Genomic DNA, 24962 nt, shown 5'->3' on the forward strand with positions numbered 1-24962 from the left:
TCCAGCTTTAATCTAGGCCATAGCTTCTGGTGGCATCCTATATATGTGGTAGGTCTTTCTCTTTGTCTGCATGCCCTACCTCTGGCTAGCAAGTGCTTTTTCTTTTTTCTTCTTTTTTCTCTCTTTTCTTTTCTTTTCTTTTCTTTTCTTTTCTTTTCTTTTTTTCTTTCTGGCACTAGAGCCTATGTCTTCAGAATTCTGGTCTATGCTGAGACACGGTCAGCATTCCAGCAACATGGATTGGGCGACTACTGGATTCCTTAAGTTACCATATGCAGACAGCCATTGGTGGACTAGGTGACCCAGAGCCTGTGAGATATTCTAATCAATCCATTTTCTACGTACACAGAGATTCATTTTATCAGGTCTGCTCAGCTAAAGACCCTTTACTACTAGAGCCGGTTTTTGTTTTTCTTTTGTTTTGTTTTTGAACCTTCTCTCTCAGGAAGATCCGCGGGCTAACAACAATGCTCAACCATGTCATCTGTTTCCTGCTTCTCTTCCTGCAGTGTCTCATACCGACCAGATGAAAAGTAGCTGCAGTTTATCTAAAGCCACAAAACACTCGTTTCCTAACATCGCTTTTTAATTGTTAATTTTCTGGGCACCCTTCCAGTTGTGGGACAGATTGATAACTCCACTGCAACTTCAGTAAAAAGCTATGCGAGCTATCTTCTTGATTTCAGGAGGAAGGGGAAGTACCAGAAATGTTCCTAAATTGCTACTTAATATTCTCAGCTTCACAGCCTAAGAGGAGGAGCAGGCAGCTGAGCATCATTGGGGGCTGAAGCGGTGGGTCCTCCCTGGGCTGGGTGGGAACACAGTCCGTCCTGTAGGCTTTGGAAGACAGGCACAAGTGCTATAGAACGCAGCCGCTGCAGATCTGGAAAAGTTTTGTCCCTGGACTGGAAACCTGGGCCAGAACACATTATGCTGTGTTCCTTTAAGACTCTCAAACAATAAGGGAAGTGTTCTTGTCACTCAAGACTCACTGCCCAATCAGGACCTCCAGGCGGATCTGCCCTTGAGAAGACCAGGAATGTTCTTCCGGGTGCGCTGTTGCAGTTTCCCTGTAGCTGAGCCGGCTTCAGTGGGTCTGTCTGATGTGCTCTGAGCCCTGCTGCTGGGTGCTGTGAGGCGCGCCCAGGCGAGCTCCGGAGTTGCAACATGGTGAGCACAGGGTCACTCACTGCCCACAAGGGGAGAAGCAGGCAGCTGAGCCGCAGGAGGTGAAGTGTAGGGCTCTCCCGGAGGCTGAGTCAGAAAACAGCAGGCAAGCTATTGGAGGACTGGCACAGATGCTACACAGTGAGCACAGGGTCCCTGCAAGCAACAGGAAGGAGCAGGCAGCTGAGCCGCAGGAGCTGGAGTGGGGGGAAAGCAGCCTCCAGATACAGCAACCTGTGAGATCCTTTGTGGTCCCAGACACTCCCTGGAGCTGGTCGTGTCCTCTGAATAACTTCACTGTGGGGGTTGTATCTATGCAAAGCATTTAGAACAGGAACTTGTGTGTAGAAACAAGTTTGTCAGGATGCCAAACTTGGAAATCCCCGGTTTCTGTGGTGTCTTCTACAAGTTCTACCCTTAGCATTTGACATTTAGATGTAAGATCCACTTGGAGTTAATTTTGTGGAGGTTGTAAAAGGCATCTCATGTGTTGGATAACACTCCAGTATTAACCTGAGATGTAGAAAACTGGGATTGATGATTAAAGGATTTACCAATCCTTAGGAAATAGTAAATGACACCAAGTAGAATTTAGCTGAGGGAGGAGAGGGAGGACTGCCTGTAAAACACCCCACAGATAAGTAGTGTGCTAACCAGGCATTTGACTCCAACCATAGTAACAAAGAGACAACTCTGATTTACAATCAGCCACTAGGCCCATCCTCATATCACAGAGCAGACTTCTAACAAGCTGTTCAGAGGGGGCATTACAGGGTCACAACCAACAGTAAGGCTTGGTGTGCCATAAAGGTCCAGTTTGCTTCTTTAGAAAAGCAGAGTTTTGCCATATGGGCAAGACTACACCTGGTACAGCCATTTGAAAAGGAAAAGCATTGTCCTGTTGAGGGTTGTCCTGATTAAGCAAGACTTTCCATGAGGCACCTCATGTAGAGAGAAGGAACATACTCTTCCTCAACCTAGGAAGGCCGAGGTCTTGGGAGCTCTCCCTAAGGCCTCAGTGTATTGAGAATAAAACAGAGCCCTTCTCTAAATCCAGGAATATGCTTGGGAGAGCTGGTAATGGTCTGGGGTCAGGGCCTTTGGAAGGGGCTGCTTCAGAGCCTCTGAACCCAGCTCTTTCCACCCCATGGGGCTGTGGTTATCAGTCCTAAGGCCAGGGTAGGCTTGGCTTCTGCCTTCAGACCAGAACAGGAGAAACAGTTTCTAATGTTTTTGAGATACTTCTGGGGCAGCTTTATTTTATGAGATCCTCCTCACTTTGTCCCATTGTATGATAGTTTCTGCTGACTTCATAGAAGTCTCCTGTTTCTTTCCATTTTTCTCCTGTAAGTAGTATACAGGATGCTATTCTTCACAGGCCTACTTGGCATACTGCATTGCTCTTGCAAGACTTCCCCACCCCAGCTTCTATGCTTTCTACTTGTCTATTTTTCTTTTCATCCTTCTAGTTAGGACCCTGTAACTGAAGAATGACCTGCTACTTCAGGACACTGCTGTACTTAAAAAATAATTCTGGGAGTAATCTTGCTGTGTAAATCTCCCATCTGTTTAAGTGGCTAGACTTGTAGTCTTCAATCCATATTTAAATTGTTCAAAATATAACCTAGGGCCTGAACCTAAGAGCGACTTAAGGGTGACAGCCTATGTGGAATACACAATCTCTTCTCAGCTGTCTCTTTGAGCATTGGCCAGCGCTGCATGCATGCTGTCATTAGAAAGATTTCCCTTAATCTTTCGTTGTGTGTGGAGCGATTTCTCCTTGGGAAGGAATATTAATTCTAGAACAGCTGAATCTTCATCCTTTTAGAAAAATGGTTCTGAGACAAGCTGTGTTGATTCAGGTTGCCTTGATTCCAGTTTGTTGCTCCCTAGGGTAAGGACCTTGCCTTCCACTTGATGAAAAATCCTAAGTGCTTTAAAGGGCTGTGTTACAACAGTGTTTTAAAAATATTTAATGGAGTCATGCAATGAACTGTCCATTTCAGTAACAGAAAAGGGGTTAACATGTGGAGTAGGGCACCTGCCTTCTGACAGAGAACAGAAGAAACCGTTTACTGTGTGCACTGCGGAGTGACAGGGTGAGCAATAGCTAGATCACAGCTAAAGTTTAAGGGAGTCAGCTTCAGAGGTCACCATCACGAAGGACCTATATGCTTGTTTATTGCATTGCTTGTTCTTTGACTATTTGTGTTTATTGTCTTGCTTGTTCCTTGACTATTTGCATCTATTATATTGCTAGTTCCTCAACCTAGAACTGACCTAATTACTTGCATGTAATTAAAATGGTATAAAAGCAAAGAAAAAAAAGAATTTCATTCCTTTTGCTCAAGAGCTTTCATGTTTGTTTCTGTTTAGAGCAATAACTTTGCACCTCAGGCTTTCCTCATGCTATGTACTTCAGACTTGCTTTGAACCCCTAATCTTACCTCTGCTGGCCAGTGCCTCGAAGACAGTCTGGAAACTCCTCTCAGACTGGGCTCTGGATGGTCAGTGTGAAGGAGAAGACACCCGTGAATGAGTGTCCTCCAACCTTCCTGGATTTTTGAGGAGAATTACAAATAAAGAAGGACCTGTGTAAGAACGGAGTTAACTGACCACTTTTGAAGCTGGTGTAGTCACAGCTCAGGAAGGAACAGGGAGGAAGGTGAGAACTTCCTGCTTTGACATAGTTGTCATTATCAGTGAGTAGTGTGGTAACAGTTTTAGATGATCAGTAAAAGTCCAAACTGCCCATTTTGGGGAGTTCACAGGCCAGGGCAATCAAGAACCTAGATAAGGAACTGAACTTATTTCTAGAAAGCAGATTTCTGTACTTACACTGGTTCACCCAACACAGAAGATCTGGACAAATGGTGTGGCTGTGCATAACAGAAATGTTATTTTTCCTGTCTGAAAATGCACAACCTGAGAGAAAGGTCTGAATAATTATCTGGCGTGAATAATTCTTGGTATGCTCTAATACATATGTCTAGCCCCTAAGGAATAGGGACTGTCTCAACTTTTTAAAATAATTTTTGAGATTATAATTAATTCATGTCAACATTCTCATTTTTTTCCTATTGTTAAGTCTCAACCCCTGGGGAAAATATCTGAGGTCCCTATTCAACAAATCAAAGCAGAGCTGGCTGTCAGGTTTTCCAGCATTCCTTAGTCTCTAACTGCCATAGGGTATGGGTGGCATACCCCGCCCTCTAGGCCAGGAGTTGGGCTGTCTGTCTCCCAGCTGCTCTTTCTTATGTAATCCAGCCATTTTGGTTATCTAGTCTTTTTTGTGTATCCCTTTACCCTCCTGGTCTCTTAGTCTGATTCTCCCCCTCTCCCTTTCACCTTCTCCTGACATGGCTCAGGGTCATGTCCACTCTGGACTCTCCCAGATGCCCCTGCTCTGGCTATGCTCTCCCTTTTATCTATAATATATTTTTTACTCCACCAAACCTCAATGCAGCCATGTCCTTTCCTTTTATTTCTTTTTTCTTTGTTTTCTTTTCTTTTTTTTATTGGATATTTTATTTATTTACAGTACAGATGTCATCCCCTTTCTCCATTTCCCCTCCCTAGAACCCCCTATCCTATACCCCCTCTTCCTTTATGCTTTTATCCCATTTTGATTAAATGTATGTATTAAGGTCAGTTCTAGGTTGAGGGTCTAGCAATACAATAGGTGCAAATAGTAGAGGAACAAGCAAGACAATAAACACAAATAGTCAAAGAAAAAGCTAGGCAGTTACTTGAACACTCCCGTGATCACTGTTTCTAAAGGCTTATCAGGATGACCAAAGTATGTGAGTCTACCTCCCTATTGTTGCAACGGGCTCAGCTCTATCTGGCTTGAGACAAAAGACTTAAAAAGCCTGGTTAGTTACTATGTTGCTGCCTGCTCCTCTCTGCCTGGCTTCAAACTGCCACTCCGGTCTTCAGGTCAGGGTCTAGAGGGAGAGAGAGTGAGGATGAAGAGAAGAGACGCAAGGAATGGAGACAAGACAGATGTTCTGATGAAGTCTCTTTTCTTTTAAGGGAAATCTAGGGTATTTATACACTTATGCCATGTCCCTTGTAGGTGCGTGGATATGACGTAAGCCTTGGAGGCATGGCTAGCATGTGGATAGCTGCTTTCTAGCCGCCTTCTGCTAAAGGTTGGCTCCCAACACCTATCCTAGCCCAAGGTCATTTTCATGTCTGAAGCCTACTTCCTTGTTCTAGCCTAAAATTTAGATTCCTGTCTGAGATTACTTCATTGTTCTAGTCTAAGATTTAGATTCCTGTCTGAGATTACTTCATTGTTCTAGTCTAAGATTTAGATTCCTACCTGAAATGACTTCTTTGTTCTAGCCTAATGCAGATTCCTGCCTGAAATTACTTCCTTGTTCTTGCCCTTCACCTTCCATTTACTGTTCCTTGCTTTTAAATTCATGGCCACTCTTTGCTTTATTGTGGTTACAGCTTGATTTGGCTGAAGTTGAGCTACAGGACTTCCCAGCTGTGAGGTAGAGGTGGCTGCACTAGACATTCAGTGTGTAATGGTAGTGAGCGCATAATGGACCCTGTGCCTTGAAGATCAACAGGAAGTACTCTATGTGTTGTTCAAAGCGCAGCTTATGGCAGACCACACCAGGCCAAATGGTTCCATGTGAGGTTTATTCAGGAGATAGGGTAAAGGTGAGAGGAAGAAAGGGCGCTCTGTCTGTCTCTAGGGTGGGAGGGCAGAACTGAGAAGGCCTCAGTTATCTGAGTCATTTGATCTCTAATCGCCCAGTAGAGGAGTTGCTATTGTCTTCAGCCCCAGGTGGGTGGTACTCTGAGCTGGTGAGGAACTCTGAGCAGGCCTAGCAGTTGGGAGCATCAGTGGGCAGTCGCTTGCATGTTCTTTCCAGAGTTCTTCTCTGATGCAGCTGTAGGAAGCTGTGAGGGGGACCATAAGCCATACCATGATGAGTATGGGGGCCAGTATCTCCAGACCAGAAGTATGTCTGCTGAGCTATCAGAGTCTCATCTGCTTAGACTGAGATGGCCTGTGGGTAAGACTCTGGTTTCATTAGTCCATGTGGTGACCTGGCCTTTTACCCTATCTGAGTGTGAATTCCCTGGGGATGGGGAGTGGGGTGGAGAGACTACAACCCTAGCAGTGGAAGCAGTGGTGCATATTACTATTACTATTACTAACCAGTGTGCACACACAGGCATTGCTTGTGCTGTGCAGTAGGAAGATAGATTGGAAAAGTAAAGGTTGGGTTTCTAGAAAATTTGAAACTTGCATTCCGCATTCAGCTTTGGTGGTGGGAATCATCCTTCAGCTCTTTTTGATCAGAATCTCCTGCCACCTGGCACAATGGCTTGATTCATGGAAATTAATTTCAGGGCACAAAACGAGTTTCTGAGATGCAGAGTTTGGCTAGGTGTACATGTGTTGGGGAGGTGGATAGGGCAACTTGTGCATCTTGTGCCATAGTCCATGTGGCAGGAAGTAGACATTAAATTATTCTTTAACATGATTCTGTGTGTATGCTTCAGTGGGGCTGGGTTTGCCTGAAACCACATAAGAATGGTCATAAGAGCCATATGGCTGCAGAGCCATAGCCAGCTTTTCTGGTCACCTCCATTTCTAAAGAAGTTTCTGGTACATGAAACCTCTGTTTGGGAGATCAGTAGTTGCTGGAGAGTCAGACATAAAACAGTTTAGGGGTCACCTTGAGTTATTTCTGTAGAGGTCTGAAGTCTGTGTTTAATTTCTTATACACATACAATCAAATGGAACATTGGTCAAGTTCACACTGTCCTGGTAGAGTTTCCTTAGGTATTCGATGAAAACTTGAATAGATTTTCAGGCTTGTTCTCAGCTTTTCCTTCCCAGCCCCTTATTCTTTCACATATATTGTACTCATTCTTAATGGTTGCAGCTTTGTGATTGATTAGTACAAAAAGTCACATTGTCATAACGTATGTACTATTTCTTCAAAATTCTATTGAGAATTCTGAGTTTCTTCATATAAAACATAGCTTTAGAATCAGCTTTCCTGTTACTTGTTAAGGCTTTCCTTTGGATTGTATTGAATTTATGCTGCAAATTAAACATAGCAAATGTGCTATAATAGTATACTGTAAAAATGCACAAATTTGCTACATCTGGATAGTATGAGAGATTTCTGCCGGTGAGTTATGCTGCATGAAAAAATTCAAAATGGAGTTAAGTAACAGACTGACTTGTTTTGTTTGAATTTAAATAATGACAACAAATTATAGTTCGACAAAAAAACGTAATAGTTTTAGATAAATGACTCATCTCTTTGTTTTCTTGTAATCAAATAATCCATCTTAGTGACATTTTTATCTTTGCTTTCAAAGGTGTGTTTAGACATTTAGCCATTTTATATATCAGTTTGTGTATATTTAATATATAATTAATATGGCAATACTATATAACATTATATATGTAGTTCTATTATTTGAAAACCAACACAAGAAAATGACCTGGTTTTGTTTCCTGTATGATATATATTTCATATTGCTAAGAGCATAACCTTTGATTTCACAGATGAATTCAGGGCCAGTAATGAGCTTGCCATAAACTCCTGTGTGATGGTCACCCGTTCAGAACGAGAATTGCATCTTTCAAAATCATGCTTTTCCCTGTCCTCACTATTTCACTGCTTTTTGTTCATTATTGCTTTTCTTCTTTGCATTTTCATTTAAGAAAAATTGAATCAATGTTTTTAATTGGAATGGATTCTTCTCTCATACAATATGTTCTGACTATTGTTTCCCCTCCCTCCACTCCTCCTAAGTCCAGCCTACTGTCCCCCTTCCACAGATCCACTCCACTTCGTCTGTTTCCTCTTTAGAAAAGAGCAAGCCTCTAAGAGAGGATGGCCTAACAAGACCAAACAAGATACAAAAATGTTGAGACCCGAGCTGAATGTTGAGGCCCGGGCTGCCCAGCGCTTGGCAACCACTGTATCCCGGCCCAAGCTGCCACTCTGGTCTGCGGGTCGGGGTTCAGCAAGAGAGAGAGTGAGGACGGACTCGAAGAATGGAGACCAGACAGAGTGTGATTCAATCCCATTTATTCTTCAGTCTCTCTTCCTAGTCCAAGTCCCAACTCTAGCTGTACTCTCTAAAGAGTCTCCCTAAAGAGTATATCTCTCTGCTGTCTGCCTCTGCCTTTTATATGTCTCACTTCTAAGCCATGCCTCTAAGTTACACCTTTAATCATGCCCTTAGGTCTTGTCTCTAAATCTGATCTCTAGGTCACACTCTTAAGTCACACACCTTTAATCTCACACACCCAAGGAAGGTCCTGGGTATCCAAAGCAAGATGTTATCAGAGTGTGCTCAGCTGCTGTACGCTATTGTAATCCAAGTCTCATGTCAGGGTATATGGCTCAAGATGGCTGCAAAGCTGATAGCTGCTTTCTGCTAAAAGTTGGCCCCCAACACAAAAAGACAAGGCATTGACGTCATATTGAGTCTACCCATTGAGTCTACCCATGAGGAGGAAAAGAATCTCAAGATCAAGTGAGAGAGTTAGAGCTATAGCTTCTCCCACTGTAGTTGTAGAAGTCCTACAAAATCAGCATGCTAACAGCCATAATGTATCAGCAGGAAACTTACTGCATACCCATGCAGTGCCCTATACTTGCCATTCAAGACTCTGAGATTTTTGGCCATCATTGTAGGCCATTGGTTCTCTCTTAGTGTAAACTTCAAGTTAAACCAAACACTAGTTTGCCACTCCAAGAAGTTTGGTGCCACCATGCCCCTGCACCTCTTGCAGGCAGAACAGATTTTAGATAGAGGGGTTTTAGCCAGGGTTGATGTCCAGGTTTCTCTTCTGTAGCCTGTACCTTCTCCCCCCAAAGAGACTAGAACCCATGGGTGGAGTCTCCAAGTCTGCACCTGCTTTACCTCTCTATTCAGCCAGCTGTGTGGAAGTCGTCCTCAGCAATGCCCCCAGCTGTCAGTTTTCAGAGAGTAACCTTCTGTCCTAACATCATCCTGGGTTGTTTAGGGGTCTCCATGGAGCTCCTCTGCCAGCAACTCAACTGAATGTAAGTCAGTCTCACCATTGTGACCCTGCTTGGCTGTAAAGGATGGCCAGTTCAAACTCTGTATTCTCCATTACGGGAGTCCTCACTAAGGTCACCCTCATAGATCCCAGGAAGTTACTAGTACACTAGGACTCTGCACTAACCCCCCAAAGCCCCCTAATTCTAGTTATTTCTCCCTGCACTGCACTCTCTCCACCCTCCCAAATGATCCCTCCCACTCCTGTCCCCATTCACTTCCAGTCCAATCACGGAATCTATTCTATTTCTCGTTTCCAGGGAGATCCATGCTTCCCCCTATAGCTGTCCGCTTTACCTGTATTCTCTGAGTCTGTGGATTGTCGATTGATCATCATTTACCTAATAACTAATATCTGTCTATAAGTGAATACATACCATATTTGTGTGTCTGGATCTTTTTACCTCATTTAGATTTATTTTTTTTTCTAGTTGCATCTATTTTCCTGTAAATTTCATGTCATTTTTTTAGCAGCTGAGTGATACTCCATTGTGTAAATATACGACATTTTCTTTATACATTCTTCTGTTGAGGGATATCTGGGTTGTTTACAGTTTCTAACTATAATGAATCGTTACTATGAACATAATTGAGCAAGTATCCTTGTGGTAGGATGGAGCGTCTTTTGGGTCTAAGCCCAAGAGGGTCTTGAGGTAGACCAAGCTTTGGGGGTTTTTCTGAGGAATCCCAATATTGATTTAATAGTGGCTGTATTCATTTGCATTCCCACCAGCAAGGAAGACCTGTTCCCCTTTCTCCACATCTTTGCCAGCATAAGCTGTTACTTATATTATGGACCTTAGCCATTCTGATATATGTAAGATGAAATTGTAAAGTACTTTTCTGCATTTCTATTATGACTAATATGGTCAACATTTCTTTAAGTGTTTCTTGACCATTTGAGATTCCTCTGTTAAGAATTCTCTATTTAGCTCTTGCCTCTAGCTTCTCTCTGTCCCCTCCCCCCTTCCCTTCCCCCTCTCTCCACATGGTCATGATGGTCATGGTTGGCCTCTGCTTCTCCTCTCCTCTCCTCTCCTCTCCTCTCCTCTCCTCTCCTCTCCTCTCCTCTCCTCTCCTCTCCTCTCCTCTCCTCTCCTCTCCTCTCCTCTCCTCTCCTCTCCTCTCCTCTCCTCTCCTCTCCTCTCCTCTCCTCTCCTCTCCTCTCCTCTCCTCTCCTCTCCTCTTCTCTCTCTCTCTCTCTCTCTCTCTCTCTCTCTCTCTCTCTCTCTCTCTGCCTCTATTACCTTCCTGGCTCCCTTCCCCATGCCCTAAACCCTGAATAAAGTCTATTTTATGCTAGAAAAAAAGAGAATTCTCTATTTAAATCTATATCCTATTTTTAATTGAATTTTTTATTCTTTGAACATCTAACTTCTTGAGTCCTTTATACATTTTTGATATTAGGCCCCTATTGGTTGTGGAATTGGTAAACAGTCTTTCCCATTTCTTTACCTACCTCTTTTGTCCATTGACTGTGGTCTTTTGCCTTACTGAAGCTTTTAAGTTTCATGAAATCTCATTTATTAATTGTTTATTAATAGTGCCTGCACTGTTCATGTTCTGTTCAGAATGTTGTCGTTTGAGCCAGTACATTCAGGGATGTTCACCACTGTATCTTTTCTCAATTTTAGTGTGTCTGGTTGTATTGTGATGTCTTTGATCCACTTGTACTTGAGTTTTGTGCAGGGTGATGGATATGCATCTATTTGCAATTCATCTACATGCAGAGATACAGTTTAACCAGTACCATTTGTTGTAGCTACTATCCTTTTTCCATTGTGTATTTCTGGGTTCTTTGTCAAAAATCAGGTGTCCACATGTGGATGGAATTATGTCTGGGTATTCAATTCGATTCTGTTGATCAATGTGTGTGTTTTTTGCCAACACCATGCAAACTTTTTTTGCTTGGAACTTTTATTGTTCAGGATGGGTTTAGATACCTTAGATTTTGGTTATTCCATATGAGGTGGGAATTTTCTGTCAAGGTCTATAAACAATTGTTTTGGAATTTTGATGGGAACTATGTTGAATTTGTAGATTGATTTTGGTTGGATTGCTATTTTTACTATTTTAGTCCTTCTGATTCAAAAACATGAGAGGTTTTTTTTTTTTTTTTTTTTTACATCTTCTGATATGTTGTTGAATTTCTTTCTTCAAACACTTGAAGTTTTTATCATACAAGTCTTTCACTTGGTGTTTTAGGGTTACTCCAGCATATTTTATATTTTTTGAGTGTATTATAAAAGGTGTTGTTTGCTTGATTTCTTTCTCAGTTTGTTTGTCATTTTTATATAGGAGAGTTATTGATTTTTTGAGTTAATCTTGGAACCAGCCATTATTCTGAAAGTGTTTATCAGTTTTATGAGATTGATAGTGGGATTTTTGGGGTCACTTATGTATACTATCCTATCATCTGCCAATTGGGTTACTTTGAGTTCTCCCTTTCCAAATTATATCCCCTTGATCTCTCTCAGTTGTGTTTGCTCTAGTTAGAACAACAAAGACAATAGTGAATAGATAAAAACAGAATTTACAGTCTTGTCTTGTTCTTGATTTTAATAGAATTGTTTTGAGTTTCTTTCCACTTAATTTGTTGTTGGGTATAGGCTTGCTGTAAATTTCCTTTATTATGTTTAGGTGTGTCCTTTGTATCCATAATCTCTTGTAGACTTTTATCATGAATTGGTGTTGGGTTTTGTCAAAGGCTTGGTCCATGTGTAATGAGATGATCCTGTGGCTTTATTTTCCTGTCAGTTTATTTATATGGTGGATTACATTTACTAATTTCCGTATGTGGAAGGATGCTTGCATCTCTAGGATGAAGCGTACTTGAATATTTCTGGGTTTTGATTAAGTATTGATTTAAGTATTTAATTGAGTATTTATGCATCTAGGTTCACAAGGGAACTTGGTCTGTTATATTCTTTCTTTGTTGAGTATTTATGGGCTTTGGGTTTCAGAGTTGCTTTGGCTTCATAAAAATGAACAGGGTAATGTTCCTTCTGTTTATATTTTGTAGAATATTTTGAACAGTATTGGTTTTAAGTCTTCTTTGAAAGTCTAGTTGAATTCTGCACTAAAACTGTCCAGCCCTGTTTTCATTGTTAGTTTTTTTGTTTGTTTTGTTTTTTTTTTGTTGTTGTTCTTTTCTTGGTTGGAAGTCTTAATGAATTCTTTTATTTCACTAGGGGTTATATAGGTCTACTTAAGTTGTTGATTTGATCTTGATTTAACTCTAGTAAATAGTACCTATCAAGAAAATTATCCATTTCTTTTAGATTTTCCAATTTGGTGGAGTACAGGTTTTTAAAATGTGTCCTTATAATTCTCCAGATTTCTTCATTGTCATATTTTTTTCATTTCTCATTTTGGGGGGCAGTGCCGAGACAAGGTTTCTCTTTATAGCCTTGGCTGTCCTGGAACTCACTCTGTAGACCAGGCTGGCCTCAAACTCAGAAATCCGCCTGCCTCTGCCTCCCAAGTGCTGGGATTAAAGGCATGCACCACCACTGCCCAACTTCATTTCTCATTTTTTAAAATTTACATATTCTTTCTTTTCTTTTAGTTAGTTTGGCTAAAGGTTTGTCTGTTTTGTTCTTTTTCCCAAAAGAATCAACTCTGTTTCATTGATTGTTTTAATGCTCTCTTTGTTTCTTCTTAAGTGATTTGGGCTCTCTTTTGCTGACTTCTCCTCATAGATGTGCTTACTTCTCCCTATTCTAGAGCTTTCAGGTGTGCTGTTAACTTGCTAGGAAGAGACTTCTCCAATTTTTTTTATGTATGCACTTAGTGCTATCAACTGTCCTCTTTTCACTACTTTCATTGTGTCCCCTAAGTTTTGATATGTTATCTATTCATCTTCACTGAATATTAGAAAGTTTTTAATCTTTTTCTTTATTTCTGTCTTGACCTGTTTTTCGTTCAGTAGAGAGTTGTGCAGTTTCCCTGAGATTTTAAGCTTTCTGTTGTGTCGCTTGTTGATGATTTAAGCTTTAATTCATGGTAGTCTGTTGGGACGCAGGGGATCCTATCGGTTTTCTTGTGTCTCTTGAGACTTGCATTGTTTGTCATCAATTTTGGTGAAAGTTCCATGAGTTGCTAGGAAAAGGGTGTATATATAGTACAGTATATAGTAAGTAAAGATTGTATAATAAGTAACACAATGAGCTTTCATAATTACAGTAAAAAGACAAATAGAACAAATTTGCATTCAAGGAAAAACATTTAGGTCCAAGTACAAAGTCACAGGAGTGCACTATGTTAAGGCAAAGCAGTATAAAAACTGTTGCTTTGAACTTATAACCAGCACATTATAATGAAAGACTGCTTTGAACATCCTTCTGTAAGTACCATTTTATGTACCATTTTATCTCTGAGGTAATTTTCTAAAGAACATTTTGTCCAAGAAGGTATAAAAAGAGATAAAGTGTTGCTACCCAGGTCCGCAGAATATGGCAACGGCAACCGTGTTCTTCTTCAAGCGGTTTATTCAGCTATCCCTGTGCATCCCCTTAAAACCTTTTTCTTGTTCCAATCAGCGATTGCCATGATGTCACTATTAATTGGCCATTCTCAATAACGAGAGGTAAGGTGATCAGGTAACCACACCTCTCAGCGCATACAACTCCATATATGGAGTTGTCTTTTCTCTCAAGCAATGCCTATGCCAAGCGCCACCTTGTAATGGCAAGAGAGGAGCCGCTTCCCACAGCTCCCACTTTTTTGTTTTATGCAAGCAGAAGGACATAGAGGTCTGACCCCCTGTATTTGAAGGGAGATTGTCAACCCCATTTTCACCACCTGCCATCTACAGTATGGTTGCCATGGGCGACCCACCTGATGCTCTTTTCCAGGGGATAGGAACTAGGGCAAAACCTGTATGCAGTCAGACATATGTCCGAGGGCATACAGCGCCCTCTGCAGTGCTACGCCCTATATCCTGCTGCATGTTACAACTCAAAGCTCTTCAAATAGCTTAGCCAGATTTGCAGGAACTGGCCTCCTTCAAGAGTAGTAAATGCTTGAACAATCATGGCATTAGCGTTGCGCTGTTGTATACGCATCTTCAGAATGGACCATAGTGCTAGGCAACTGACAAGAACAAGGCAAAAGGCTAAGGGCTGCAATTCCCACTCATTCTTTTAGGTGGTTCATTGCAGATCGGATCCAGGAGGCCAGGCCCTCAGCAATAGACAGGTCAACACGGGTGGAATTCACGTGCACCATGGCTAGCCGCAGCTTCTGCATCAAGCCATCGAAATCTTCCGTCCAATTTCCTGTAAAATACTGAGACAAATTTCTAGACAAATGAGCTGCTTGACTTGCATTTTCATATCTTACAGATGTGACACAAAGACCTGTATACTTCCACTGACAGCCCAACTGAGCTAATTCCATGAGCACGTCTACTTGCTCCTGGACTAGATCCACTCTTTGATTCACCAGCATAATGCCAGCTCTCAATTGAGAATTAATCTGCCTCTGTGTATCCAGGGCCGTAGTTGCATTGCCCTGTTGCAGTAGCAGCAGTAGCTGACCCTGCAATAGGTGTCACAATGGTGGCAGTGATACCAAAATCCCTGCGTATCCTAAACAGGGTCATAGCTGATGGGGCCTCCAGCAGCCAAGGAACTAATCTAGGCATTCCCATCTGAACTCTTTAGTTTCTCCCTGCAGGGTCAGGATCTTTTCCCCCATCACCATCAGCATGAGCATCATCTTCACTAGCAACATCGTGATTAGATAGGAGCTTCTGTTGTCGGCTTTGCGCTGGACGAGTAAGTCTATCTGGAACCCACAATGGCTGTTGCCTATCCTGTGGAAAAACACAAACAGACCCTCTCGCCCACACCAACACTGGGTCTGGGCCATTCCACTGACCAATAAGGATATCCTTCCATAACACTTGTCCTTTATTTGCTGGAGACTGTTGCGCATGTCGCTCTGCCGCGGACTTACCCTCTTTGTCCAGTTGAAAATAATTGAGCGTAAAAAGAGCAATAGCAAGTCTTTGTCTAGGTGTCTTTCTCATACCTACTCCCCCTTTTTGTTTTATTAAATACTCCTTCAAGGTTCTATGGGCATGCTCAACTATGCCCTGTCCTTGGGGGTTATATGGGAGTCCAGTGGAGTGAGATATTCCCATGGCTTTGCAAAAGTTCTCAAATTGGGAGGAGGTGTAAGCTGGGCCATTATCTGTTTTTAAGGACTTTGGCATTTCCGAGGCATTCCATGCCTCAAAGCAATGCACAATGATATGTCTTGCTTTCTCTCCGGTCATTGCCGAAGCGGCTATGACTCCAGAGGCAGTGTCTACAGATGCATGTACATACTTTAATTTTCCAAATTCAGAAAAGTGTGTAACATCCATTTGCCAAATATGCAAAGGGCATAAACCCCGGGGATTAACACCCACAGTTGGGACAGCAATATATGGCAGACAGGAATTACAGCTTTTCACAATGCTGTGAGCCTCCTTGCGAGAGATCTTAAAGTGAGTAGCCAATGTGCGTGCATTGACATGAAATTTTTCATGGAATGTCTTAGCGTTTTGAACAGGAGTATGAGCAGAGAATATAAAGATGGCTCTGGTAGCCTTATCTGCCAAATCATTTCCATCTGCCAATGGACCAGGAAGTCCAGTATGAGCTCGAATATGTTGTACATAAAATGGATTTTTTTTTATTTAAAATTTCCTGTTGTAATTGAATTAAAATTTCTTGAATTGTACTTTTAACATTTATTTTTCCTACTGCTTCCAATATCTTAAGAATATTTACCACATACTGGGAATCAGAAATTAAATTAAAAGATTCTTTAAAATTTTTAAATACCATTAATACAATTCGTAATTCAATTACCTGAGGGGACTCTATGGCAAACTGGACAACTTTGAGGCTATCACCAGAAACCACATATGAGCCACAGCCAGTTTTAGATCCATCAGTAAATATTATTTTTACATCTTTTAATGGAACAGCATTAGTCATCTTTGGAAAAACCACTGGATGTTCTTTTATAAATTGTAATAAGTTTCTTGTAAAAATTTTTCTAATGTAGAGGACTTTATCCCCAGCCCCTTTGTCTTTAACAGCTCTCTTAGGGCAACAAAAATTGGGTGACTCTGTGAAGTTCCCATCTTATAAGAAACTTGTCTGAAAACCTGGAACTTTATCGGCTAGTTTCACTTTTGCACTTTATTGTCTCCTCTGAGAGCCTGACTTGTCCCACTAACCAGGAACCTACTTTCACTCTCAACTCTTGCTTTCAACTCTCGCTTTCAACTCTCACTTTCAACTCTCGCTTTCAACACTCGCTTTCAACTCTCACTTTCAACTCGTCCCAGTACCGGGAATCTATCTTGTCTCCTACCCGAGAACCTAACTTGTTCCACTTACCTGGGAACTTACCCAGTAGACTGTCCTGAAGCCGCAAGAAGTTCTGAACACATCCTGAGAGGTTTTGATGGATCTCGGGTTTCGGCACCACTTGTTGATACCCATGTTTGACCCGCAGAATAAGGCAATGGCAACTGTGGTCTCCTGTACAGCAAGCTTCCTCTCTCTCTCTCTCTCTCTCTCTCTCTCTCTCTCTCTCTCTCTCTCCTCCCCGTGCATCCCCTTAAAACCTTTTTCTTGTTCCAATCAGCGATTTCCACGATGTCACTACTAATTTGCCACTCTCAATGACTCGAAGTAAGGGGATCGGGTAACCACACCTCTCAGCACATACAACTCCATATATAGAGTTGTCTTTTCTCTCAAGCAATGCCTATGCCAAGCACCACCTTGTAATGGTGAGAGTGGAGCCACTTCCCACAATAAAGTTGTCTAAGAAGATATAATAATAAAGAATGCCAGAGAAAAGAAATAAAGTTATTGGATGAATTGTTTGACTTGGGGAGCTCTGTCCCATCCATCCATCCATCCATCCATCCATCCAAATGTATATATCTGTCTATGTATGTATGTGTGTATGTATATGTGTATATGTAAACATGCATGAATGCTTGTGGAGTTGGTTGTGACAAATAGTCAGGCCTGCCAGAGTGTGGGTGTATGAATGTATGTGTGTCTGTGCATATTTTCCTGTATAAAGCATTTTGATTCTTTTCTTTTCCTTCTGGTCTGGTTCACAAAGAGTTAACTACTCAGGCCTGCAAAGGGCTCATTGCTGAATGGCCAGATAAAGGAGCACTAGCAATAAATCCTTTACTCAATTCCCTCTGTTAAACAGCATGTGTTCATTGCCAGATATTGGCACTTATTTAAGCACAAGTAAGAAAGAGTTAAGTTTTTAGTATAGAACAGTAATAAAGACTTAGGTTTTCAGCACTAGTGAAGCACAGAAATGTAACAGCAAATTATAAAATAAATTACAGCATTTAATAAAGCATAGAGATTTATAAAGAAACAAGAATTCACAGAGAGTTAAAGAGAAAAGAAGCCAACAGTGTTTAGCCACAAAATAAGCAAGAGACTGTTAAGTCTATAGAAGCCATCAGCAAGTGTTCAGTACTGTTAGAGAGCTGGAAGGCCAGAGACCATCAGACTTTAAAGCTGCATCCAGTGTTGTTACCCAGTTCAAACCTCAGCAGGCAGGCCAATCTGGTTCATGGCACTTGAGGTAATATCTCATTGATGTTGAACAACATTGATGTTGTTTTCTGAATTTACAAGATGTGATCAAAAGAGAATGTCTTGAGTGTCAGAAGAAACTTTGGACATTTGAACAGTGTACAGGCTATTACAGACTGTTAGCATCATTAAAATTAGACTCAATGCATTTCCTTAATAGGGTGACCATGAACCTATAGTGACCAGGTCTGAATGTACTTGAGTGAACCAATGACCTTCTAGATAGGATGATATCTTTAAACACTTGTCTCTCCTTTGTGGCTTTCTTTGGGTAGCTTATGGAAGTTTTTGTAGGAGGAGTCTTTCTAGATTCCTTATTGGGGATGGGATTTGAGTGTCTACCCCATTGCCTTTTCTTTTGTGTCTACTATGTTGTGGTTGAAACTCATCAGTCAGCTTCCTTCTTGTGCTGCCACAGCCTTTACCATTATAGACGTTATCCCTGAATCACATAAGATACAATAAAACCAGTTGCTATTCATGCTAAGCTAATTTGCTATTCTATTGGTTTTTTTATTATTAATTTTGTTTTCTGTTGCTGTTGTTGGTTTTGTTTTTGAAGACAGAGTTACTCTGTGTAGCTCTGGTTGTCCTGAATGTGAATATGTAGACAAGACAGGCCTTGAAGTTAGAAATCCAGCTGATTTTGGCAACCAAGTGCTGGGATTAGATGTGGGATGACATCCCTGGTGGTGGTGGTTGTTGTTTTCTATTATTAGATGGAATGTAGGTTCTTGTACATGTCAAACATTTGCTCTTGTGCTGATCGTCATTCACATCTTGAATTTTGAAATTTGCCAGAGACTATAGTCTATTTCTCAGGATGCCATGTATTCATGACAATAATAGTACCTGAGCCTTCTGAGTCATTGAATTTCAGGTATGTGATATCTTTCCTACCTGTTGTGTTTGTTTTGATTTTTTTAAAATGAAATTGAGTATTTTGCCTGTATTTATGAAGTCCTCAGGACACAAACTCCTCAGAGGAGGGCTCTGCCTCTCTGATACACTTCCGTCATTTTTGTGCTAACTGGTACACCTTCATCCTTGAGTTCTAAAGCTGTTTGCTGTTGCTCTTCCATGGGCCTTGACAAAAGATGCCCTCAGAACTCCCAAACTTGGAATAGTGGATAGTTGTGAGCCCCCATGTAAGTACTGGCAATTGAGCTCAATTATTTGCAAGATCAGCAAGTGCTGCTAACTCCTGATCTGTCTCTCCTGCACTATGTTGTTTATTTATGATCAGCATTCACATAGCTGATATTTTCATGGGTTCATTTGTTACTGTTTAAATATGCATTCCCTTTTAGTTAAATCTTTATGTTACTATTTAAACTGGGATACTTCAGGTTTCTGGAAGATGAATGCAGAACCAGAGTGGATGTATGAACTTCACTAAAGACCTCTGAGTTCTTTCCATCTTTTTGTTTGTTTGTTTGTTTGTTTGTTTGATTTTTGCATGGGAGTCAGGATCCTAATATGTATCTCTGTCTGTCCTGCACAAACCAGGCATCCAAATCAGTGAGATACACCTGCCCCTGTCTCCAGAGTGCTAGATTTAAAGCCATGAGCCAGTACACCCAGATTTCCCATCAGTCTTTGTAATTGTTAATGATTCATACCATATTACTGATGTGTGCTCTGTATGATCCCTTTGCTTCTCTCTCTCTGTTTATGTCTGTTGGTTGGCATTTCTCCTGCAAGGCTATATTCTATTGAAAGGGCACAGAAATGACAGAGGTAAACCTCATTATATAGTTTCCTTCTACAATGACTTGGTGATTTGATTACATTAGATCTACTGTGTCAGGTAATAAGTGGGAGAAGTACCAGAATTATATGAATATATTGTCAATGAAGTATGCATTTACAGTGTTGTCAGTTTCATGTTTTCTGTTCTACACATGTATGGGATATTTTAGAATGCAGTGACCTATGATGATGTGTATGTGAATTTCACTCGGGAAGAGTGGGCTTTGCTGACTCCTTCACAGAAGAGTCTCTACAAAGATGTGATGTTGGAGACCTACAATAACCTCACTGCTATAGGTAAGACAGTGAATTTTCTTTGACTTTTTAAAATAAAGGGAGAAGTGGTTTTTTTGTTATTGATGATCTTTTGTGATTTCAATTGAGAATGAGATGAATAAATCAATCATTGTTCTAACATTCTTTGAATATAGTAACTTAAAATTTTCCATAATTTCCAATAATATATACATTTTTGATACTGCATTTTAGGGTACAATTGGGAAGAACATTATATTGAAGAAGAATTTCAAAGTTCTAGAAGAGATGGAAGGTAATTTTCATGTGCAAGCTGATACAAATATGCCTCTGAAGAAGTTTTACTCTGCTCTGGAAGTTCTTTTAAAAAAAGCTATAATGTAAAAAAGGACATCTTTAAGTGTATTATGATTATTACATTCTCATTATTCCATATACCTCAATGTCAAGTGTCTGATTTGTGTTTGAGAGGCACTCTTCTAAAAAAGAGACAAGGAAACAATGCCTTCATAGATATCACCATGTGAATCATACCCCTATTAGAGCGATGCTGTAGAACTGCCAGTCTCACTTAAATATTGTGAAAAGTAGACACTTTGAATAGGTGATTAATATATCTTCAAAATGTTCTAATGAGCAAAGAGTCCATAGTAAATCTAGTATTACTTATACACTTGTAGTTACATTGCTAAATGTAGTCAGAGGGGCAGTTTATGAGAGTCGAGAGTGAGATACCTTACTTACCACATGTCTGTGAGGAAGAAAAATCAAATTGTGTGATTGCAATGTGGAAACCTTTATTTGTTATTCTTCTCTTAATGGGTATATCATATGTCACAATGGATACACGCCATTGAGCTTAGGGATATTTAAAGAAGCAAGATACCTCTCTCCCAGAAAAAAAAAAATAGAAGATATCTAGTAGTCCCCACTTTGAGTAGACTTTCTATATATGATACAAGTTGGCAATTTGGAAAATATACATATAAACTCACACTGCAGAAACTCTGTATGGGTACTAGAAAGATGGAAATTCTTCTGATTGTCCTGGTTCACTTTGCAAATGTGCTGTGACTCACACTATAGAAAAATTTATGAATTCATTCAGTGTGGTAAATCTCTGAGTTCTTTCAGCTTTCTTCAAATATGTAAAAAACTTTATATAGACAAAAAATACCATAAATGTGAGTCATGTAATAAGTGCTCTTACCAGCACAGGTATTGTCAAAGATGCATAAGAAAACATAATGAAGGGGGAACACATTGAATATAAGCAAAATGATAAAAATCTTAGGATCTGATTCCGCTTTACCATTAGACTAAATTATAATATTAATTCATACAGATTTTAAAAATTCAACAATATAATGAATGTGGTAAAGCTTTCACATATGCCAATTATCTTTACAGGCATGAAACATGTCATATCGGAGAGAAACCCTATGAATGTAATCATTGTGGTACAGCCTTTGCAACTCACCGTCATCTTCAAAGGCATAAAGGAACACATACTGGAGACAAATCTTATGAATGTAATCGATGTGGTAAAGCCTTTGTATGGAAGTGTCATCTCCAAATACATAAAAGAACGCATATTGGAGAGAAAAGTTATGAATGTGATCAATGTGGTACAGCCTTTGCAAGTCATGGCCATCTTCAAAGGCATAGAAAGACACATATTGGAGAGAAACCTTATGAATGTAATCAATGTGGTAAAGCCTTTTCCCAACACAGTTCTCTACAAGACCATAAAAGAATACATACTGGAGAGAAACCATATGAATGTGATCATTGTGGTACAGCCTTTGCAACTCACCGTCATCTTCAAAGGCATAAAGGAACACATACTGGAGAGAAATCTTATGAATGTAATCGATGTGGTAAAGCCTTTGTATGGAAGTGTCATCTCCAAATACATAAAAGAACGCACATTGGAGAGAAACGTTATGAATGTGATCAATGTGGTACAGCCTTTACAAGTCATGGCCATCTTCAAAGGCATAAAAGGACACATACTGGAGAGAAACCTTATGAATGTAACCAATGTGGTAAAGCCTTTTCACAACACAGTTCTTTACAAGACCATAAAAGAATACATACTGGAGAGAAACCCTATGAATGTAACCAATGTGGTAAGGCCTATACACGTCAAAGTCATCTCCAAAGACATAAAAGAATACATACTGGAGAGAAACCTTATAAATGTAATCAATGTGGTAAAGCCTTTGCTTATCAAAATAGTCTCCAGTATCATCAAAGAACACACTCTGGAGAGAAACCCTATGAATATAACCAATTTAGTAAAATATTTGCACAACATAGTACTCTCCACAGCATAGATAGGTACATTTTTGAGAGAAACCCTTTGAGTATAATGTGCGGTATAACCTTTGCAGGTCAAAGTCATCTTCAAAGTCATGAAAGAATTCATACTGAAGAGAATCTTTATGAATATTTTTAATATTGTAAAGCCTTTGCACATTTCTATATCTTAATCATCTTTAAAGTATTCATAGTTGAGAGAAATTCTATGAATGTAAGCAGTATGGTAATGTCTTTTTGTTCTGATTCCACGTAGATCCATCACAAGTCAAACACCAGATCAATGCAAATGACAAGAATTAATTGTAATAAAGCTGCTACTGATTAAACAGGCCTTTGAACATATTCTGGAGGTGAAATACAACCCATGTTACGGAGCTTTTAAGCTTGAAAAGCATAAACATCTGTGCCAAGTTACAGCTACATTTTTCTACCAATCAGCATTTAGTGATGGCAGCTTTGCGTATGTGATTGATGTATGTTAATGTGTACAAAATGTATGTTTTACACTCTAACCAATAATATCCATTTGTTCCTTTGTAGTTAGGAACAGTCATTATGTTTGGGGGAACAAAAGATGTTAACAGATGCTGTAGTTAGGAAGTCATGTTTTAGAAAATAGAAGCCGTGTTTAGCTTGAGGTAGTAAGGATATGTATATATTGTTTGGTGTTCATTGCTTCTTTATGTTCATATTAGTTACCATCTGACACTTCCTCTTAAAGTACTGCCTTCTAAGGGAATTATCTTAAGGTAGTAGGTAATTTAACAGCAATGAGACTTATTAAATTTTGTTCTGTTGTGTGTGTGTAATGTGATTACTAGTTTTTAGGCCATGATGGATAGATGGAAACTGGAAAACAACTTTCTACTTTGACTATCTTTCTATGGTGATAAAGGTCAGGTTGGCAGCTTTGCACACCAAAGAAATTTTCCACTGAGCCATTTCACTGAGGTTCAAATAAGATTAGTTGAAATATTTCATCAGTAAAATATTGTCTTCTTTTCAGATTGTAAACATATTGTCATCTAAGGATCAAGGAAAACAGGATGATTTTAATAATTATTTGTTGCAAATGAAAATGATATATTACTATTGTTTTGGTTTTGTTTTTGTTGGAATGTGTTAATTTATTCTTAGGAGTGAACATTTGTTCATACACTTTTTCAGAATCACAAATGAATGCCTGAGAATTCTCTCACTGGGTAAAGTGGTTGCTGCTAACTTGATAACCTGAGTTCAATGGGAGACCCGTATTACTCCTATAGGTTTTTTTCTCTTATTTCTATCAATGGTCTGTGGCATATGCACATACACCGATACATACATAAATAACTTTATAACACAAATGAGAGCCATTGAGGTTACTTAAACCAAATGACTTCCGGGGTTTGATTTCTAGAACTCACATGGGGAAAGTAGAAAATAGAAACCAATAATTTGTCCTCTCACCGCAACATGAGTACAGTGGGACAGATGTATGCACAAAAAACAGATCAAACATTTGTTTAAATGGATGAAATTATCAAAGCAAAGAAAATAATCAAATTAGTGGGAACATATGAAATTATTTGCAAGTTTAAATTATTATTGCAGAATTTCAATAAGTATTGCTCTCAGGTTCAAAGATGAGTCATTTTAAAAACTTATCTGAGCTGGGTTTAGAGATGCATTTCTGCGATCTCAGCACCTGGGAGACAGTCCAAGGCAGTCTCTCTGAATTTCAGGTCAGCTTGGACCACATAGTGAGTTCCAGACAGCCATGGCTATGTAGAAATATCTTGTCTCAAAAAATTCCAAAAAGAAAGAGTGTATCTCGAATTATGGTGATTTTCCTAGTATACTACAAGTAGACTCTGACTGATTTCAGCAACACCTTTTGTTATCTTTACTCATGTTAAGAAAACTATGTTGGGACTGTAGAGATGGTTTAGTATTTAGGACCATTGACTGCTCTTCCAGGGATCTTGAGTTCACTTTCCAGCTACCACATTGAGGCTTAAAGCAATCTGTAATGGGATGTAATGCCCTCCTCTGGTGTTTCTGAAGAGAGCGACTGAGTACCACATAGATGAAATAAACATTTTTTATGTTAAAAAAAAAAGAGAGAGAGAGGACTATGCTAACAGTGAAAATAAGTAATGTGGAGGGTCCATTCACAAAAGGGAAGAAATCCAGAAATTAGTTCAATAGCCATCTAGTAGGAACTTCATCACTCAAGTGATAGGAGACAGAAAGAGTAATGGAGCATCTTCATCTTCTGCATTGGGAGCTGGAGAATTAGTAGTACTGCTCCTCTTGAGTACCCAAGCTCAGAGCTACCTGTATTTCCAGATCCAGGACATCTGTTTCATTCTTCTGAGCTCCTGGGGTACCATATATGTAAATCATGAAAAGACACATACGTATGTAATTCCCTATTGTTAAAAAAAAAAAAAAAGGTTTTCTTTGTGTATATGTCATTTTTTACTATTAAAATTGATTCAATTTAGGTACAGTAGTTTTACCACTGTGCATACCCAGTCCATTCCAGGTATCACTGGAGGCCAGAAGAGTGCCTGATCTGTGATTGGAATTACAGACAGTTGTGAGCTGTGTCTTGGGTGCTGAGAACCAGCACTAGGTGCTGTAGATTGTAGATTGGTGACAGCCAATGCTGTCAGGGGCTGAGCCATCTCTTCAGCCCATGAACACATCACTAACAGCTATAAGGTGTGAACAGTTGATCCTAAGTTCATCTTTACCCAA

At 40.0% G+C, this 24962-nt stretch overlaps 1 protein-coding gene across 2 annotated transcripts in view; it reads left to right on the forward strand.

Annotated features, from left to right (window-relative positions):
- LOC117693543 (uncharacterized) overlaps positions 1-24705 on the forward strand; it is a 72952-nt gene extending 48247 nt beyond the window's left edge. The window contains exons 1-4 of one of the 2 annotated variants that reach the window (XM_034484268.3): positions 1011-1170; positions 19808-19934; positions 20127-20187; positions 21303-24705. In XM_034484268.3, coding sequence (XP_034340159.1) covers positions 1168-1170; positions 19808-19934; positions 20127-20187; positions 21303-22353 — 1242 coding nt within the window. In that variant the 5' untranslated portion in view covers positions 1011-1167 and the 3' untranslated portion in view covers positions 22354-24705. Of the gene's footprint in view, positions 1-1010; positions 1171-19807; positions 19935-20126; positions 20188-21302 lie in introns of those variants that run through there. The other variant, XM_034484266.3, reaches the window with a different exon arrangement.
- The last annotated feature ends 257 nt before the right edge of the window (positions 24706-24962 follow it).

The sequence above is a fragment of the Arvicanthis niloticus genome, chromosome 21 (genome assembly GCF_011762505.2).
Source record: "Arvicanthis niloticus isolate mArvNil1 chromosome 21, mArvNil1.pat.X, whole genome shotgun sequence".
In the NCBI taxonomy this organism is placed as follows: Eukaryota; Metazoa; Chordata; class Mammalia; order Rodentia; family Muridae; genus Arvicanthis; species Arvicanthis niloticus.